General features: G+C 47.5%; 1 protein-coding gene across 1 annotated transcript in view; it reads right to left on the reverse strand.

Annotated features, from left to right (window-relative positions):
- LOC138283728 (embryonic protein UVS.2-like) overlaps nt 1–21,846 on the reverse strand; it is an 83,604-nt gene that overhangs the window by 15,808 nt on the left and 45,950 nt on the right. Inside the window, exons 6-7 of the mRNA XM_069221773.1 lie at nt 12,576–12,751; nt 1,120–1,201 (exon numbers count right to left, since the gene is read on the reverse strand). Of these exons, the coding sequence (XP_069077874.1) occupies nt 1,120–1,201; nt 12,576–12,751 (258 nt within the window). The remainder of the gene's footprint in view (nt 1–1,119; nt 1,202–12,575; nt 12,752–21,846) is intronic.

A 21,846-nucleotide genomic window follows, 5' to 3' on the forward strand; every position in this document is an offset into this window, starting at 1 on the left:
TGTGTTTTACTGCTGCTTTGTGTGCACTGATGTTATACTGCATGACAGTGATACCTGCTATGTCAGGATAACGAGGTGTATTTTAGAAATTGCGTAATATACACAATATTTATGATTTATGCTGTTCTGGATCTATGTTATAGATAATATAAGAAACCTATTTTTATATATAATCCTGTGTGGAGTCTCTTTTGTGGTGTATTTATTGTGTCACTGGTGTGAGTGTGTTGCGCAAACTCTTTACACATTTCCTCTGGGGATACGCCTGACTGCTCTGTGCCAAGCTACAAAGGGGGTGAGCAAATGTTATCCTTGGTATGTAACTTACTTGCCCTGCCTTAGAGTGGTGGGTTCTGCCTCGCTTAGGTGCATTCCACAGCAAACCAGAAACCCCATTTCTAACAGTATGTGTGTGATGTTTTACCTAATTTATTTTTGCCTGCATCTGTGCAGTTTTACAACCCCAGAATATGTTTTTATGTTGTCTATGTAGAAAATATACAAATATCTGTTTGCACAACCCAAGCGTGTCACCAGTTTTATTAATTTGTTGGAATGGAATAAAAAGCCAACTGGCAGTGAGAGTTAGTTCACTACAATACCTAGAATGGGTCTGGCTCTTGTGGGCTTCTATGTGTTTTTTATGCTTCAACTCAGAGTGAGTCAGTGAGTGAGTGAGAGTTGAGTGAGTTGTTGAGGTGAGTGAGTGAGTAAGTTAATTCTGGATGATGAGTGTATATGTAAGTGAAGAGACTTAGAGACTGCGTTTATGAGTGAGTTCTGAGTGAATGTGGATTCTGCACAAGTGTGTCAATGAGTGAATGTTGAGTGAGTGAATATGTGACTGGGTTCTGAACAAGAGAGTGCTTTCTAGTTGAGTGAGTGAATAAGTGAGTTAGTGAATTAGTGTGTGAGTGAATAAATGAGTGAGAATATGAAAATGAGTTAGTGGGTGAACGAGTAAGTCCAATCATATGGTTCAGCTCATTCTGCAAATCAAACCTCTCTTAGCAGTTAACAAAGTGGGCCCAAAACAAGCCAAGAATTTGGGAAGTTAAAAGGCATGAGTCACGGCCCCCAGATTCCCTGAGACTGTCAGAAGGTGTATCTCAGACTCACCTTCCGTAGTGCATGACAGAGGAGTAGTCATATTCCAGGCCCAGGTTGTTGGTGGTCTGTTTGATAAAGTTGGGTAGACTTCCTGCAGGGAAGAGACAGAGTTAGGGCAGAGAAATACTGCAGCCTTACAACACTCACCATCACCTAAGAGACACCTCGACCAGGGCAGGGTTAGGTACCTAAAGAAACCTAGCATCCTTCTAAACGCCCGCTCCTCATGTAAACATGCCATGGAAATCTAGGACACCATCACCACCCACGAAATGGACATTGCATTCATTACTGAAACATCTGAAACATGGCTAACACCTCCTCAAACCCTGACGGCCACAGCCACCCTGATGGCTACAAGATGATACACCAAGATCGCACCAGAAAACATGGCGGGGGCATTGCCATCATCTTCAAAGAAACCATCCAATGCACCATCACTGACGACGACCGAACGCCTCTCATGGAGCACCTTCACTTCCAACTCCAAATCGATGCCAACACCACAATGTGAGGCACCCTCACATACAGATCCCAGGATCACGTCCAGCCTTCAGCGACCCCATCACCAACCTCATTGCCTCCTTCACCATCAACTCCTTCCACTACGCCCTACTCGGCGATCTCAATTTCCACCTTAACGACACCAATTCCACTTCTCTTATAGAGAACCTCAGCAACATCGGCCTCACCCAACTGGTCATCAAACTCATGCACAATGCCGGACACACACTGAATGCCATCTTCACTTCTAGTGACAATTCCATCCACATGACTGAACTCACCTGGACCAACCACATCATTGTCCACTTTACCATCTTCAATTCCCAGCCCACCAACTCCAAGCACCTTAGTACCCCCAACCGAAGCTGAGACAAGGTAACCAAGATCCTGTGGGCACAGGTCCTAGGCACAATACAACCCGAGCCCAGGACAGACTTCGACCTCAACTAAGCGATCCAAAACTTCACCACCTGAATCATCAACGTGGCCCAGCTGAAACCAACCAAGAACACCTCCAAGCCAGCGAGATGGTACACTCCTGGGCTCAGAAACTCCAAATACGAATGCCACTGACTCGAGACCAAGGACCCCTCCAACACTGCTGCCTAAAAGCCAGCCCTCAACAACTACCACCACCACATCAAAGCATCAAAAAGGGCCGTAATCCCTGCTGGCAGTGACACCGCAGCCAACCACGCAAAAGAACTCTTCAGAATCATCAAGGAATAGCCACAAAGACCACCATTTACCCATCCCAGGAACTCTACGACATCCTCTCAGATTACTTCCACAGCAAGACCACCACCAAATACAACTATTTCGACCCCCAACCCTCCACCTCCAGCCTAGACAACATCTCTCAAGCAGCTAACACCAGCCACACGATAACCTCCTGGTCCCCGATTACCACACAGACCACAGCAGCAATCATGTCATCCATTCACTCCAGGGCACGCACTGACCCCTGCCCCCAGGGGCTTTTCAACCTTGGAGCCAACCTTATTAGCATAGAACTAACCCACATTCTCAACACCTTCTTCTCCACGGCCATGCAGAGGTCAGACCCCTCCTAAAGAAACTCTCCGCTTACCCCAGCAACCTTAAAAACTACAGACCCTTCTCCTTGTTCCCCTTCCCTGCCAAAGTGCTAGAGAAAGTCAGCAACTAACAGTTCACTAACTACCTCGAACAAAACCACCTTCTCAACATCCTAAAATTAGGATTCCGGGCCAACCACAGTATGGAGAATGCACTGATTGCTGCCACAGACATCAGGACCCTCCTCGACCAAGGAGAGTTGGCAGTTCTCATCCTTAATGTCCTCTCAACAGCGTTCGATACAGTCACCCACCACACTCTCCTCCACAGACTCCACAACACAGGCATTCAACAAAATGTCCTTAAGTGGGTCACCTCTTTCCTCTCAGGCCACACGCAGATCATCCGCCTTCCTACCTTCACTTCTGCACCCAAGAACATAACCTGAGGTGTACCCCAGGGATTCTCCCTCAGCCCAACCCTGTTCAACATCTACATTGTAGGAAAATGCCATCTTTCTAGCATAGTTACCCCCACTTATTGCCCAATGTCAGTGTGTTTGGACTGTAGTTCACTGGGATCCTGCTAATCAGGATCCCAGTGACTATGCTCTCTCCCCAAAATGTGGTTGCTGATAAATCTGATAACCTTTTTACACCCATAATTGGCATACTGGTGCACCTAAGCAAGTCCCTAATATATGGTACGTAAGTACCCATGGCACTGGTACACCAGGGTTCCACCATGGGCTGCAGCATGTATTGTGCCACCCATGTGAGTCCATGCAAACTGTGTCTGCAGGCCGTGTGGAATGGTGCCTGCACCCTTTCACCACCTAACCTGGTCACTGCATGTAGACACTATAAGTCAACCCTCTGGTAGGTCCTTCAGCGGAAGGGCAGGGTGCATGTCCCTAAGTGTGAGGGTGCCCCTGCATGAGCAGGGTGCCCCTAAAGACCCCAGGCCAATTCCTGGAATCTGTAAGTGTGGGGAAGCCATATTAAGGTATTTGGAGGCACTGGCCAACACAAGTGGTCCAACTACATAATGGCTTTTCAAACCTAGGCATGTTTGGTATCAAACATGTTGGAATAATGCAAACTACATTGATTCCAGTGTTATTTGCATGATCATGATACCATGCACTCTGCAGGTTCTTAGAGGATCCCCCAGTGCTGCCTATGCAGCCTTACCAGGTCTAGCTGCCAGCCCACGCTGCTGCTGACCCCAGACACTGTTCTGTCCTCCTGCTGGTGAGCCAGGCTCCAGCCAGAGAAGCAGAACAAAGAATTGCCTCCAAGGGAGAGGTCTAACCACCTTACCCTGTGTATTAGGTCTCCAAGGGCTGGGGTTGGGTGGCCTCTGATCGCCACCAGACTGCTTTTAAGGGCACCTTTGGTGACCTCTGTGCATAATCTGGTTTTCCCCAGTTGAGGAACCACCAGTTTCCGCTCTTGTGCAAAACTACACAGAGGAGTGACCACCCCACTGTTCAGCTCCTCCCCTATGGAGGTGCACATAGCTCTGTGAGGTGGCCACTTGTTTCTGCCGTCTTGGAAACAAGATGGACAGAGGCCCCTGGGAGCATTTGACTGGTCAGGCCAGGAAGATGACATCCCTGACCCCGTCTGATAGGTGGGTCACTTCAAAGAGTTACCAATCCCTTTTTTAGGGTTACTTAAGGGCTACCCAATGGGTGGGTCTTCAGATTCGTCCAGAAAGACTCTCTAAGGAACTTTCTGCAAGACATCTTCTGCTCCTGGCCTCTGGAACCACTGCTCGCCTGCTTTGGAACCGAAACACGTCTCATTATGATGGGAAGGCTCCCATTGCAACATTGTTTCTCCGGAACCTGCATGAATTCTGCTACATCCAGGACTGTGCATCCTCCAGGGTCACAAGGACTCTGTTTGCACCTGGCAGAACGAAGGGATATCCCTTGGAGTGAATGAGTAACTCTCCTGCATCCATTCTGTGTAGATATCTACAAAGGGAAATAAACCAATGCTAGTCTAGTAGTAGTGCTGTAATAAGGTATCCTTTCTTTTTGCAACACTTGTGTGTTTTTGTTTCTTGTGAGTGAGTTACTGTCTGACTACTGTGGTATTGCAAGTGCTTGCATTCCTTCTGGATAAGCAATAGCTGCTCATCTCAGCAACCCCTAGATAGCTTTTGCTATCTAGACACCTATTCACTATCACAAAGGGTTGCCTGAACTTAGTATAGGGTGCCACACCATAGGTGTACACCATAAAATAAGCCTAACGCCTACATACATGACCCCCCTCGCAGACATTGTCAGATCCTGTGGACTCAATATAGTCTCCTACGCTGATAACACTCAACTAATCCTCTCGCTCACCGAAGACCCCCAGAACACCAAAGCCAACTTCAACAATGCCATGAGAAAATGAATGAAAAACATCTACATTAGACTAAATACAAACAAAACGGAAGTCCTGATCTTAGAGAGAACACCTCCATATGGGACCACAGCTGGTGGCCAGCAGAACTCAGACCAACACCCTCTCCATCAGAACACACACAAATCCTTGACATCTTCCTGACTGCCAACTATCCATGAATTGACAAGTAGACTCAGTCACCTCTTCCTGCTTCTGCATCCTCTGTATGCTACGCCAAATCTTCAAATGGATCCCTATTGACACCAGAAAGACAGTCACACATGCCCTGGTCATCAGCCACCTCAATTATGGCAATGTTCTCTACACTGGAGTGTCTTCCCAGCTACTTAAAAGACTCCAGACTACAGAACACTGCAGCCAGACTTATCCTCAACTTCCCTAAGTGCTCAAGCATCATCCCACACCTTAGGAACTTCCACAGGCTCCCGTCCAGAAGAGATTCCAATTCAAAATCCTCACACTCGCATACAAGGCTCTCCATAACCTAGGGCCGTCCTACATCAACCATCGACTGAGCTTCTAAGTCCCACCAAGACAACTATGCTCTGCCTCACTAAACCTCGCACACACCCCACATCCATCACATCCACAGTGGAGGTCGCTCCTCCTACACAGCAGCCAAGTCCTGGAACAGCCTGCCCTTACACCTCTGAACAGCTCTCTCCCTGGCAGACTTCACAAGGAGATTCAAGATGTGGCTTTTTGACTGAAATACTGCGCCCTCAGTGCCCATATATCCTTAGGGGTGATAGTGCTGTGCTTTACAAATGCTGTAAATTGATTTATTGGGACAAAATGTTCAAACCAGCCCTGCTCCTGCTGCCTCACCGTCTCTCTCTTTCATCTTTCTCTTTCCCTCCTCTCTCGCTTTCCTCTCGCCTGTGGACCCACTTTGCCTGCAGTAATTAATTAATGTCTGTTCTCCTCGCCAACCCCCCTGTCAGCAGTGTACCCAATACCCCCAGACTTCTTTCCAATAAATGGCTCCAGCCCTCCAGCGAAATGCACAATGAAATAAATGGCTGCTCCGGGTCTGACCTGGACACAAACAACTAGGGACCAGACTCCATGAGTCCACAGAATGCTGCCTGTGCTGAGAGGTCCCAAGCCCACCTGCTCTTGTTCTAACAAGTATCTTAACTTGTGCATTCCTTCAAAACCCTTGATAGGTCTGTTTTCAAGAAACCTGTCTTACCTCTTTCACTGAACCCAGTAGCATATTTAGGGGAAATTGGTGTAGGGCAGTGCTCCAAGTCTTCTTGCTGCGCTGTCCTATATCAATGTGAAACTGCAGGAATGCACCGTATTTATGTAATACGTTGCATTCCTGTCGTTTCCCACTGGACTGGCGAACAATGGGCTGCCTAGCGCCAATGCATGTAACCTTGCACCATGGTGCAAGGGTGCCTGTGTTGCATGCAGGATTGTTTTTGTGCAGGAAGGGATACCTTTCTACACAAAAACAGTCCAGAGGAATCTTCCTTTTCCTATGTGTGCTGCATTATGCAGAACACATGAAAAGAAAAACAAACGAGGAGAAATAAAAATATTTCTACTTTTTTTTGCTTGCTCTGGTGAGGCGGAAGGTTTCAGCTCTTCCCCAGGTTTACATGATTAGGTAAATCTGGGATAGGTCAAAATCCATGGATGTTGTGTGGGAAAACCCACCACAATACCCATGGAACACCTCCCTCGCGCAGAGTAAGGCAACACAGCAACTTTCTCTGCTTTGCCTTAGTCTGTATCTATGAGGCCTAAGTAGCTTTGGGTGGCCTCATGGGTATGGATAAAAGGTTTTTGCCGCCGGAGCATCAGGAAAAGTGACGTAACATCGACACAAGTGGCTCATAAATAAGCCACCCCAGTGTCAGGCTTTCGTCACCATTGTTAGGTAAAAACTGCGTGTAGACATGCCTCCAATGTCCTCGCCTCAGAGCATCAGTGCCATCTTCATTTCTAACTCATCCGCGATCACTGCTCTGCTGTGATCGACAAAGCTGACAGGCCAAGTTTACACATGACCAGGAGCAGCAAAGTGATGCCACATGCCTGCCAAGTCGGAGGAAGGAAGTGCAAAGTGTCCTGGACTTTTCTAAATATAATTTACTAGCTCTTGTCTCATTGTGAGAAAAGGTGTCTTTTTGACATGGTTAGCCCCCCACTTTTTGCCTGATGTATGATGTAGCCTTGACGTTGATAGTGCGCAGGGCCCCTGCTAACCAGATTCCCTGGGCCAGAGTTCTTTCCTTAAGCTGTTGTGATGCATTGGCACAACTGGACACACCATTGGCTGCCATCATAAATAAGTCTCTAGTAACTGGTACTTAGGTGCCCAGGGCAGGGCGTGCTAAGGGTAAGCTCCTGAGGGCAGCAGCACTCATCGTGCCACACTCTAGGGCCCTGCATCCAGGTACACCCAGCACTGCCATTGCAGGCTGAGTGCCCTGATGCAAACCTAAAGTGAAAACTTGACACAGCACACTACCTGTATGCCCTGTCCACTCCACACTGCATACCATATAGGTAAGTCACCCCTTAGGTAGGCCTTCAGCCCTAAGACAGGGTGCACTATGTTTTATGTAAGGGCATAACTGCATGAGCAATATGCCCCCACTGTGTCCTTACCAAACCTGGGACATAGTGAGTGAACAGAGCAGCTATTTTAAAATCCATGTGCTGGACACTGGTCAGTACACATTTCACAGCAACATGATGGCCACTCTGAACCCTGGGTTGTTTGGTATCAAACAACTCAGAATTATAAATCCACACTGGTGCCAATGTTGGATTTATTATAAAAGGTACTCAGGGGTCACCTTAGAGGTGTCCCTTGCAAAAGCTAACAACCCTGGCATGGTTGATGACTGGTTCTAGCCGGGCACCTCCAGACATCCTGTCTATAAAATATGTAGGGAGAGATCCGACCCTCTGGTTTGTTGAACAAAACCCTTCCTGGGGCTAACACCTCCTCTCTCAGGAATGTGCACTGCCCTGGTGGCGAGCTTCAAAGGGCTAACCGTCTTTGAAACTCGACCCACAGGCCTGCTGCTAGCAGCAGATGAAACCCCTGAGCAAGGACGGGAAACTCAAACAAAAGGTAGGAGGAGTGGCCCACCTGGCAGGCACCACCCCTAAGGTGTTGCCTGCGAGGTGGGCATTCTATTTAATTTTTCTCCATCTCGGATGGAAGGAAAATAGCAATCAGGGATAGGGAGATGACCCTTCCCACTGGAAAGTGGTCACTTTAGTGGGTGTAGCCACCCAAAGGTAGGTGACCCATTGGTCAGTCCCAGGTTTTCCCTAAAACACCCACTAAATAGAGTATTTAGCGGGCATCCCTAGACCAGAAAATCTGATTCGACGAACAGAAGAAGATCATCACCAAGAAGATCCGAAACACTAGAAATGTGGATCTGTTGTACCCAAGAAAATGTGCCAAATCCTGTCTCCTGCACCCAGGACCTGACAATCACTGCTGAGGAGATGCTGGACAACTGGGCAACTCTACAAGAACCCCAGAGAACCTCCAGGTTACGTAAATCACCCAAAAACTCCCTTCAGAGTGGAGGTACCACTCTAAATCCTAAAGAAACCATCAAGCCACTGAGGGTAACTTCACTGACCAGCTGCTAACTCCCGAACTGAAAGCCACAGCTGGACCAAACTTCATATGACGACTGTGATAGCAAACCCACCCAGTGTGCTACGTTTGGTGGCACAGGGACTCCTAGTGGCCAAACCAAGCCAATACTCTGGGTATTTGGAAGCTTTTGTAGGACACCGGGAGGAAGCCCCAGTCGAGGGACTTCAGGAACACCCAGGGGCTCCGGCCAGAATGCCCCTGTTGTCTTGCAAGTGGCCCTTGAACCAACTTACCTCCTGCTCCAGGGAGCGTCCTTGTGCACAGCTCCTGGTTCACTGATTCGCTTTGCACTCAGCCGCTGTGTGCCCTACACCAAAGAACGTGCTGTGCCCTAAGAATCTCCCACTCCTTGCGACCTTGAGACTCCAAGGGGACCCCTAAAATTCAACTTAAAACCTACCTATGCAGTGCTTTTCTAAGTGGTCCTCCGCAGTGGCCCTGCTCCAGAGACCTTCTCTCACTGCTCCCACCGAAACCAGGAGCCACCCAACCTTCTCCAGATGGCACAGGGTGTCCACCGACCACATAAATTGGTCTTGAGTTATTCCTTTGAGTGTGTAAGTTGCAGGATTGATGCTGTGAGTACAACACATGCTCTGCACTTCTCCAACACTGGCTTAACTGCATGACCAAGCTACCTTAAAATTACAGCAGTATGTGATATAGTTTTTGCCTGGCCCCCCTGCACAGTGTGGCTAGCTTTGCACACTAAATAGAGGGCCAGCCTCCTACAAACATTCTCTGAAGCTGATGTCCCACCCAACATGGATTCAACATCTGACTGCAGAGAGCTGCGCTTCTCCACACTCACCCAGGGCTGCTGTAGCCCAGGGTCATAGCAGAGATGCAGGACAGGCTTTAGGAGGGTGAGGACAGTGTGGCCGCACTGGGTGCTGACCTGGAGCAGGGGCACTGACCTCAGGTGAGGGGGCACTGTGTTGAGCAAAAGCTTAAGATTTGAAAACACCTGCTGCAGAGTTCCGTATGCAACCAGCTTTCAAGTAGCAATGAAAATGTCACAATAACTCTTCTGATTATTGTTCCTGCTAGAGAGAGAGAAGGTTTAGAGTTTTGTCTAATGGCAGTTTTGATTCTGCATATCGTAGCGCAGAGGGTTAATGTGTCTGCTGCAAAGAACAGATTTGTATGTGAATAGCTGAGTGGATTAGTAAAGTCAGATTTGCATACGATTTAAAACATGAATTGTATGTGAGAGAGTGGCTATGAAGAGATGAGGGGCACATTTGCTGGGTGCTCGAGAGGGAATCTGGGGAAGAGGGGTGCTAAAAAAGATTGTCACCATCAGTGCTAAGGCTGGCCCTGCAGGAATGAACTGTAGCCAGCACACAGCTGCTCCAATGCTCCATCAGGAGGGACACCCTAGCTTTGATGCAGGGACCCTATGAGCCCCAGTGTTTATAATTCGCAAGCTTTACATCATTGACATATGGGTCATACACCCCTTTTCTTCTTATTCACTACCTTCACAGTTCTTCCCCATACTTACATCTCTGAACCCATCAACCTTCAAATGGCTCATTGCTCCCACATAGTCAATACCTACCTCTTCGGCCTCCAAAACCCTCTTGTCATCTTTCCCTAGGAGTGCAATTTGATTACAGTCTGGGGTTGGAGTGGATCACCACCATCAATAGAGCAGTTTAGTCCAGCTGCTACATATCAGTAAAATCCACCAGCGCCTCCCTTTGGAAATGGCAGAGACACTGAGCAAAGTGCTTTTTATGGCTCAGATGTATTGTTGCCACAGCTCACCAAGAGGACACCGTAGAACCTGCCTAGACTCCCACCTACCCAACTTCATGGAAACTGAACAGAATGATTGTGTGTATCCACAAAGCAAACAAAAGCTACAGTACTTCTTATGCATTTCAGCCAACCCTAACCTCTTCACTGTATCCAAGATCTCACAAACCCCAGTGAAGTTCAGATCATTCAAGTTGCATGAATTTCTCTCCGTAATATCCTCTCTTACTAAACCCATAAGTGGCAGGTGGCTTCTCTTGGAGCTCAAATGAGCTCTAAAACCTCACCTCTAGTCACTTGACTCATAAAACTCTCCTTTGCCCACAAGGCCCCTTCTGCCATGTAAGCCCATCATGCCCTTCCATCACAGTCACTGAATCCCACATACATAAACCTCAGTGATTACTGTATGTTTTTATGTGCCATCTATAAACTTAGATATCTCGTCTCAAGAAAGTAACACAATTTACAGCACATTTCATACTTCTTCAGTCTCACAGGTAATTTGTACTGCTAAACGTTTTCATCATGCCCTACTAATCCACAATAGAGTGACTCCACTGCATTGATTTATTAAGGATACACTGGCCAATTGATTCATCCATCAGTAAACACTGGCAAGTCACAGACCCATTAGTAGTGATGAATCTGCCACTGACCACATACAGAGACAAATAGATGCGTAACTAGATGTCTATGCCCATCAGTAATTACAGATGCTCAGGGGTCCTGATGTTGCCTGTTATGCTCATCAGAAAATTGACAATTAAGATGCTGGGATACACTGAAACAGCTCACTCACAAGAAGACGCAGATAACAGCATGAGTTCTGAGGGAGTAAATTCCAATTTCTGGATCTCTGCTGTGAAAGGCCATGCATTAAACTGTGGCTCATATTTATACTTTTTGACCCAAACCAGCTACGGCGCTGGTTTGCGTTAAACATTTTACTGCCGGCTAACGCCATTCCTACGTGCCATGCGGGTGCCTTATTTAAGGAATGACGTTAGCCGGCGCTGCGGACTGGTCAGAGTAAAAAAAAAAAAGACTCAGACCAGGCAGCGCCGGTGTAGGGGAAAATGGGGTTTGTGCGTCAAAAAATGGTGCAAGTCAGGTTTGAGGCAAAAATCGTGGTTCAAACCGGACTTGCTCCATTTTTTGACGCACAACCCCCAATGAAATGACTCCTGTCTTAGCAAAGACAGGAGTCATGCCCCCTTGCCAAATGGCCATGCCCAGGGGACTTCTGTACCCTGGGCATGGTCACTGGGCACAGTGGCATGTAGGGGGGCCCAAATTAGGCCCCCCATGCCACTTAAAAAAAATTAAAAAAAATACTTACCTCAACTTACCTGTACTTACCTGGGATGGGTCCCCCCCATCCATGGGTGTCCTCCAGGGGTGAGGGTGGCAGGGGGTGTCCCTCGGGGCAGGGAAGGGCACCTCTGTACTCCTTCCATGGTCAGAGACCAAGGAAGTGAGCCCACAGGTCCCTTAACGCCTGCCCTCACCCAGGCGTTAAAAAATGGCGCACATTAGGCTGTGCGTTGTTTTTTAAGGCCCGCCCCCTCCTGTGCGTCAAAATAACGCAGGAGTGTAAATAAGGCGCACAGGCCTTAAAGTAATTTTTGGGGCAGGAACGCCTACCTTGCATGTCATTAACGCAAGGCAGTTTCCCGCATCCAAAAAATGACACACTCGGGCGTCAAAGTTTAAATATGGTACCCGGTTTGCGCTGAATGTGCGTCAACATTTTTTACGCACATTCGGCGCAAACAGAGTATAAATATGCCCCTGTATTTTTTAGAATCTGAGCTTGATGTCTTTTGAGTCAAAGAAGAGACAATTTTCTGGCAAGGCATAGAATATTATGCATACCACTTTATTGCCACTCAGACAGCAGCAACTAGAGTATTACATTTAGAACTCAAAATAGACCCTTTACCCTAATCTTCCTCCCATGCTCACTGTGTTGTTGTAAGTGATTCCCAACTAGATCTCAGTCTGTAAGGCACTTGATCTATTTAACAAACCAACACATTTCTCTCTGATTAGCGACAGTGATTGGACAGATTGGAGGGTTACTGTACCGGCTTCTATGTACTCGAACATGATCTTCACATAGTCATCACGGTCGCTGCGGTTTTGCTCATGGAGAAAGCCCAAGGCGTGCATCAGCTCATGCTGGATGATTCCTTTTACCATACAGTTCCCGCTCAGCTGAACTCCCTGAGGTCCCCCAATCCTTCCAACATAGGAGGAGCAGCTGTGATAGAGGGGGGTGGAAGAAAAAGAGAAGAAAGAGAGATTGAGAGAGATTGGACTGTGAGTATCTGTGCCTTTTGAACAGCAAAATCACTGAAATAGCACCCTACATGGTAGAGAAGACCACATATCATTTAGAGAGGGCATGCTGCAGAAATTATCCAACAGCAATTAGAGAGCAGTCCACTGATGTAGAACACTACACGTCATTTCAGGACAGTTGCAGAGACCTCTTGTAGGTAAGAGGAGTGCCTCTACTTCTTTTAGTCTGGCCTCAAGCCAGGCCTAAATTTTTGCAAAATATAACAAAGCTTAATACCTGTTACATTGTGTTTTATGCTAGCACTCACTGGTCCATTTGGACTCTGATCCTGTTAGGACGGTGATCTCCTGTTGCACCAGTGAAAACAGTTATAATTTGCGGAAGTCTAGAAAAGCTCCCTCCTTTCCCTCTTTGCAGTCTCATTTTGTCATTTACCTTCCTCTCTGCTTCCCCTCTCTCCTCTTTCCTCAGCCCCTGCGTGATTCCTTCACTACCCCTTCTCCACCATCACCCCACCCCTTCACCAGCATTTATTGGTTTTGACAACTGAGATTTTAATTGGAGGGGTGAGTACCCTTCATTCCTTGTCAGAGTGAACCACAAAAATCACTAAATTACCCTATGCTAAACCATCTGGCAGCTTAGCACAAGAGCAGCCAAGCTTAATTCACAGGCAATATGTGAAGTATTTGTGCAGCACACTAACACCATTAAAGTGAAAACAATAGAAGAAAAATCGAACACCAATTTCGAAACAGAGCTTAAAATGTATTAAAATATGTGACACCAAAACATCAAAAATCCAATTAGTAGAACCAGAGATGTGCAATTTCAAAGATTTAAGTAGGTACAGCACCTCAAAATGAGAATTCTGGTCATCTGGTTGTGCTAGACCAGGGGAAAGTCACATGTTCAGGCCAACCGTGATGGAGCATGGCTGGATACAGGGACTAGGTTAGTCTCAATGTACAAGTTAGCAGCTCAAAGTCTGGCAAGAAGAATCCAGTTCATGGTGGAGGAGGCCACAAGGAGCAGGGAGAGAGTTGCAGATGGTTGTCACTGTAGTGCTAAGAGCAGGCAAGGCATCGTGAACGATCGTCACAGTAGCTCAAAGAGCCAGTCGGACGTCACAATCGGTCATTGCTGCAGCTTCTGGTTGACAGTCACTAAAGGCTACCAATGCTGTAGCCCAAAGTGCAGATATTGTACTGTCAGTTGTCGCTGGCAGTCACCAAAGTGCAAAAAATTGGGTTCACTGGAACTTTGCATTGGCGGTTCTCGCAGACAGCAATATATTGGCACGAACAGGCCCATTTGTGCTTGCAAAGAGCCCAAATCTTCAGCATTTCTCCCTTTCTTCCAGGAGTTAAAACTGTGCCAAAAAAGGGTCCAGGACCTGGGAGGGACCTCTAGGGGATGAGACTGATCCAGTTGCAGATCTAGGCAGGTCCAGGGCAGCTGGGGAATTGCAAGGAGGCCTCTGGAGATTGTTATGTCCCTGTAGCTCTGACCAGGAGGCCATTCAGCTGACCATTAGAGTCCCTCCAGGTAGCCTGGGATGTAGGGAGCAGATCCAGTTTTCCTTTCCAGACAGCAGGACAGGCCTCAAGCGACAGGGCAGTCCTCGGGCAGCAGGACGGTCTTTCTTCTGTGGTATCCACATGTCCAGGAGTGAACTCAAGAGTTGGTTTCAGGGTCCAATATTCATACCTGGTGCCAGCTTTGAAGTGGAAGAAATTTCTAGACTTCCTCACACATCTGAATTTGGATTGTCCTTCCTCCCTGTCTGGCGTCACAGGAAGATAGTGTGAAGTTCTTTGTGAGTGTGTTGAGGCAGCTTTCTTGAAGTGCAAGTGGTAGGTTCAGCTCCTCCCCTCCCATTAGGCAACAATGACTCATCCTGCCAACAACCACACCCCCGTTTGTAATATTGTCCAGGAAGAATACACAAATATCAACTGCCCACTACACCAAGTCATGTGAGCCATGATACAGGCCGCAGGCACCAAATGGTTAGGGCAAGAAAATGCAAAATTTCTAAAAGTGCCATTTTCAGTGATGTGACTGAATCTCAGACTCAACCATTAAAGAGGATTTTAAACTACAATTCACTAGAGACCAAACATGAAATTGCTACCTATTCCCAAACAAAAGTGTCACTTATTAAATGTAATAAGGTAGCCCAATGTCATTCTAAGCGAGATGTAGGCCTTACAGAAACGAGTTGAGTGTTTTTCACCTCCAAGACATGCAAAGCATGTCCAACCTTTTAAATACAGTGCACCTTACCGTATGGGCTGTTTAGGGACATATGTATTAAAAAGGAAGTTTTAGGCCGGGCCAAAGGTTTATTTTGCCAGGTCAAATTAACAGTTTATAACTGCACACAGGCTGCAATGGGAGGCCTGAATAATGTTTTCAAAGGCTACTTTAGTGAGTGGCATGATAAGCGCTGCAGGACTATTAGTAGCATTTAATTTATAGATCCTGTGTACATGTAGTACCATTTTACTAGAGGCTTTTAACAAAAATAAATGTGGCAATTTAGTGTAATCCAATTTTATTATGTTTTAAGCAGAGAGTGCAAATACTTTAGCACTGGTTATCAGTGGTAAAGTGCTCAGAGTCCTAATGGCAACACAAATAATTTCAGCGAACCGGAGAGGTGAAGGCAAATAGGTTTGGAAACCACACCAAGGATGTCAGATCTAACCCTGGCTCAGCTCACCTTTATTTGCTCTTCTTTGCCTCTTCTTTGCCTCTGATCTTTCTGTCTTCTTCCCTGGTCTCTCTGCCCCCTGCAACTCCAATTAAAGGCCGCTGCTGACTACCTGAGTCTGCTTAATATTACAATAGCTGTGAACTCCTATGACTATAGTCAAATGGCCTTTAGAACTATTATTTACCTTTTCATGTGACAAAACTGTGCTTCTGTAAACTATAGCAGTTTGGGGATTTTGTGCAAATCTGCCTGCCATTAATAAACCTTAACTGCTGCAAGACCCAGTTTTCCTGCCACCCTCCTCCTCTCCTCCACCATTCCATCCTCCCTACCTGTTCTCCTAGACACAGGTTGTGGAATAAAATTTTGAACACACCAGTATTCCAGATTCTCTCATTTTATGGTTGCTTAGCAACCACTTGGCTCTGCCTGCAAGTGAGCTTAAGAGGCTGAGAGAGGGTCACATGATTTCACCATCAGCCTATATTAGTCCTATCCACAGGGTATCTCAGTCCCGCCGTAGTGGAGAGGACAAGGAGAACTTGCCTGTTTAGGCCTGGAAAGGCCTAGGACCAGACAGGCACAGATTATCTCAACAAACACACATCTACCACTCCCAGCAAGCAAGGTCACTCCTACCACCCTACTGAACACTCCTACATACCCTTGTACCTCTCCAGACATACAAGTGGCCCTTATCTTCTACACAAACCACAACTCTGGTCTAAACCCCAGGCCAGTTCTACTATACCCACTTTGCCAGTGCACAGTACATATCCATATCCCCTTCAATCTCATATGCCATCTCCCTTTATACACTTAGGGGGTCATTCTGACCCTGGCGGTCTTGGACCGCCAGGGCGCAGAATGACGGAAGCACCGCCAACAGGCTGGCGGTGCTTCAAAGCCCATTCTGACCGCGGCGGTAAAGCCGTGGTCGGAAAACCGGGGCCGGCGGTTTCCCGCCGTTTTTGCCCCGGCTGGGCGTATCCGCCAGGGCAGCGCTGCAAGCAGCGCTGCCCTGGGGATTCTGACCCCCTTACCGCCAGCCTGTTTCTGGCGGTTTTCACCGCCAGGAAGAGGCTGGCGGTAAGGGGTGTCCTGGGGCCCCTGCACTGCCCATACCACTGGCAGGGCCCCGGCTAGGTGTTCACTGTCTGCTAGGCGGGTGCAACTGCACCCGTCGCACAGCCGCAACACCGCCAGCTCCATTCGGAGCCGGCTTCTGTGTTGCGGCCTCATTCCCGCTGGGCCGGCGGGCGCTAACTTGGTTAGCGCCCGCCAGCCCAGCGGGAATGTTGGAATGCCGGCAGCGGTCTTTTGGCCGCATGGCGGCGATTGCCGGTTCCCGCCTGGCGGGCGGCTACCGCCGCCCGCCAAAGTTAGAATGACCGCCTTAATTCTTTCTTTACCTTCAACCAACTCAAAATATTAACAATACCAACCCTCTTTATTACCCACCCCTACACTACCCCACTCTTCTTGCTATCCAAAGCCCGGAACAACACTCTTTCAACACTCATCTCTAACAATAAACCTACCTCTTACCCCCTCGCACACAAAAAAGAAACCATGTAAGCCCTGTTTATCCCATTTCCCACTCCCCAGATATTCTCCTTTAACACCTGACCCTACACCCCTTTCACTTCTAAAATACCATACTCCTTCACTTTTAAACTATACACCTCAAAACAATTTATCAATATCATACCATATTAAAACCAGGCCAAATCGAAACAGCTGCACAACCTTTCTCTGCAAAACCGCATAGATGCTACAAAACTCCCATCCATGCCAAAATACCACAAAATATCAACTATGCACCTACTGCCTACATAAATAATATCAATTTTCAAACATCGCCACCTTACCATGTCCATGCAGCATAGACACCAACCACTCATTCTAAAAATACACATCAATAGGACTCACTCACCCATCTATCATCCAGAGCCATGAAACTAGACCTTCATGTTTCACTACCATCTCTCACCCAGACCCTTTCCACCTACAACATACATAAAAGAAGCCACAGCACCCCACTCTTCATATTCTTGCATTCCTTTGTTTATCACACAACAAAACGATTATTCTATGACAACTACACAGGCCACCCACGCAAATTCATCCAGTTTCCCCACCAACCACACACACAGACCCCACTAAATTATGTCTAAGTTTGTTTGATGAGGATAACCACAACCAAAAACCACTCACTGTATGTCCTGTTACAGTAAACACATTCAGCAACTGCACACTGCCATCAACTCACAAGGACCATACCCACTCCCCCACAACACAAAATCACACCAGATCCTAAATATCCTCTTTAAACTGCATACAAATAAATGCTTGCTCTGTGTCCAAAATCAAATACCCCATTTTCAACCTATTGAAATACGAAGCTGCAACTGACTAGGACCAAGCTACACCTGACTAAAGAGACCCAACTAAGCTTAAACCGGCCTTGGATTGTTAGTCTTCTGGTTGAGAGAGGTCCTGGTGTGGCAGATCGGTCTGGGTTGTTCCTATTGGAGAAGAACAAAGGCTGATTTGAATATGACTGGATCTAATCGGAGGTGGCTTAGTGGGCAAAAATGATGGACTGTAATATGGCCAGTAAATAATCATTGGCTGATATTAATTCTAACATTCCATCTATCATTTGTTTGTATTCTTCATTGCGATATCCCAAGGGTGATGCGTATGCTCAAATATGGGTTCCATGCTGACAACCAAGTTGCACCTGACTAAAGATGCCCTTCTATGCCTAAACTAGTCTTGGGTTACTTGTGTTCTGGTTCTGAGAGGACCTGGCCTGGCATTTGTGGCTGGACTGTTACTACTGGAGCAGGACTATGGCTGATTGACATATAGCTGGGTCCAAATTGAGGTGGCACAGTGGGCAAAAAAAACATGGACAGGGTCCGACTTACTACTAGAGGCTGAGATTAATTCAAGCATTTCATACACCACTTTTTTGTGTTTTTGTGTTGGACAAAATACTAAACCTCATTAGCAGAAAGGAATAGCTTCTTACCTGTAACTCCAGGGGTATTTCCATGATAGTCATAAGCGTGGAATAATTCAGCCCACCTGCGTGGACCCCAGAGCACTTTTTCCAATATATCTTTTTAAATGGTGATGTTTGCCCTACTTTAGGAAGGCCTGCAAACCTTCACAAACCTTTTTGTAATGCAAGATAAGGATGAAAGAGTGCAGGGCATTGTAGCCGACAGGCTGCCATTATAAATTAAGAAAAAGGAGACTGTGGGGGTCAATATGACCCCGGCGGTCGGTGAAATAGTGGCGGTAGTACCGCCAACAGGCTGGCGGTACATACTGCCACTATTATGACATTGGCGGTTTGGCCAAAGCCAAACTGCCAATTTAACACACCGACCGCCACAGCGGTAATGACCGCCCGGCTGGAGACTACAGTCTCCAGCCCGACGGCCATCACTAGGCCACCCATGGCATTATGACCCCTCCCACGGCATGGTTTCTGTGGCTTCTGTACCGCCACGAAAACCATGGCGGTAGGCACTATCAGTGCCAGGGAATTTCTTCCCTGGCACTGATAGGGGCCTCCCCAGCCCCCAAACCGACCACCGACAGCCGACCACCCCAGACATACACACACCTACACGGACAAATATACACTCATACATACATGCATTCCCACATTCACCCACGCATGCATACATTCATACACACACAGCAACACTCACAAACACAAATACCAGCACACATGCAATCACACAACACAACATACACTTACACTCACACCCATTCATGCCCACACGCATTACACACGCCTCACACCCGCATGCACGCACACAAACACAGTCACACCTCCCCCAGCCCCCTCCCCTGTTGGAGAACCCAACGTACCTGCTTGCAGGGGGTCCTCAGGCAGGAGACGGGACGCAGCGCTGCTGCCAGCAGCAACGTCCGCCAGCAGAACACCGCCAGGCCGTATTTTGGCTCATGATACGGTCAGCAGCGTTTTGCTGGCGTGGTGCTGCTGCTGACAGCAGCGCCACCTTACTGCAGTCCGCTGCCATGACCGTGGCGGAATTCCAGCTACGGTCATATTTTGGTGGACAGTTGGTAGCCACAGCGAGGGTATGCTGGCAGCCGTAGCCGTGGCGGTAGGCTGCATTTGCCGCCAATGTTAATGAGGGCCTGTGTCTTTAAGGACAGCTGGTCCTCCGGTATCCCATCATGCCTAGAGAGAGGCAGCTACCTCAGTTCTTTTTGTAGTCAGTCCTAGCTGAGATAATGATATCCCTGAAATATTATTTTGTCTACTCCATCGGGGAGGAGGGAGGGTTGTTTAGGACTATCATGGAAATACCCCTACGAGAGAACTGGAGTTACAGGTAAGAAACTATTCGTTCTCTTGTAGGGGATTTTCATGTATAGTCATATGCGTAGAATAGAATAGCAAGCCCATCCCATAGACAGTGGTGGAATAGACAGAACATTATTAAATACGCTAGCAAGCAAAAGGGTTCTTGAGAGAAGCCTGTCCTACTTGAGCATCTGTCCTCGCATCAGAGTCAAGACAGTAATGCTTAGTGAAGATGTGGACAGACCTCCTGGTCGCAGCTCTGCAGGTATCTGCTAAGGGAACATTCATCATCAAGGCAGTCGTGGCAGACTTGCATCTGGTAGAGTGTGCTCTTGGTCTGCCATCTAGGGTTTTGTTAGCTAGTTGGTAGCAAAAGAGTATACAGGAGACAATTCACCTAAAGATTGATTGTTTGGCGGTGGCCAGACCGATGTGAACCGACCCATAATTAAGAAACAATTGTTGGGATTTTCGAATAGATTTAGTTTTATCTAAGTAGAATTTTAAAACCCTCTTTACATCTAGAGAGTGGAGGGATGTCTCAGCTGGAGTAGTTCGGTTGTGAAAGAAAGATGGCAAGGAAATCGACTGGTTGACATGAAAGTCAGAGATAACCTTGGGCAGGAATTTAGGATGTTTTCCAGGTGAGGTGTTGGAGAGATGCCTTGTGTCTGGGCTCAAATGGATGTTGCATGAGGCGTGAAAGGACCATATTAAGCTCCAGTGGTGGGGAAGGGCACCAAACTGGAGGAAAAACCTTCTTTAACCGCTCTAGGAAATCTTTGATGTCTGGTATCCTAAAGAAAGAGGTTTGCGAAGGACCTTTTCTGTATGCACTCAGAGCTGCCAGAAGAACTCCAATAGAAGAGAATTGCAGACCAGATTTAGCCAGGTGTAACAAATGTGGTAGAATGACAACCTCCTGGCAAGATGTATGGACTATCTTTTTGGAGGAACACCAGATGCTGAATCTATTCAATTTGAAGGCATATGCAGCTCAGGTGGATGGCTATTTTGCCGCTTTTAGGATCTCCATACAATCCTGTGAAAGATGCAAGTGCCCATACTGTACTAGCTCAGGAGCCATCCTGCCCAACTCAAGGAGGAGAGGTTAGGGTGAGTCATCTGTCCTCCTTTCGTCAGGAGGTCTGTCCTGCATTGCAGCCTGAGATTTGGTCGGAGCGACAGGTGAAGAAGGTCCAGGAACCACCATTGCCTCGGCCCCTCTGTGGCAATGAGGATCATTCTGGCTGACGTCGTTGAGAGTTTGAGTAGGAATGTTGGGATCAGGGGAATTGGTGGAAAGGCGTACAGAAATTTGTTGGACCAGTTTATCCACAAGGCATTCCCCAATGATTCTGGATGGTAAAACCTGGTCGTGAATCCACTGCATTTTCTGCTTTCCGCTGTGGCGAAGAGGTCAATAGAAAGTGTGCCCCACAAACTGAAGATATTTTGAATGATGTCATTGTTCAGTACCCACTTGTGGTTCTCGTCAAGAACCCTGCTGAGGGCATCTGCTTGGACATTCTGAACGTCTGGAAGGTGAGTTGCTACTATCTTCAAATTCCTGGCGAGGAGCCAGTGCCATATCGTCCGGGCCTCTTGAGACAAGCTCGAGGAGATTGATGTGGTATGATGGTTCCTCGGAGACCAGAGGCCTTGTATTTGTAGGTGATCCATATGGGCTCCCCATCCAAGGAGAGAGGCATCCATCACAATAGTCTGTAATGGAGCCTGTGGATGAAAAGGCATCGCTTGTAGGAGATTGGTTGGAGACCACTGCCAACTGAGGGATCTGGTTGAGTTGGTGGGTAGAATGATCCTGTCTTCCTAGTTTCCCGACAGTTGATTCCACTGGCCCTCTTGGCACTCCTGGAGAAACCACATGTGGAGACGAGCATTGGAAGTCAGAAAGATGCAGGAGGGCATGGACCCTAGAAGTGAGGAGACCGTGCGTAATGTTGAGTGAGG

Source organism: Pleurodeles waltl, chromosome 3_1 (genome assembly GCF_031143425.1).
Source record: "Pleurodeles waltl isolate 20211129_DDA chromosome 3_1, aPleWal1.hap1.20221129, whole genome shotgun sequence".
NCBI classification, from domain to species: Eukaryota; Metazoa; Chordata; class Amphibia; order Caudata; family Salamandridae; genus Pleurodeles; species Pleurodeles waltl.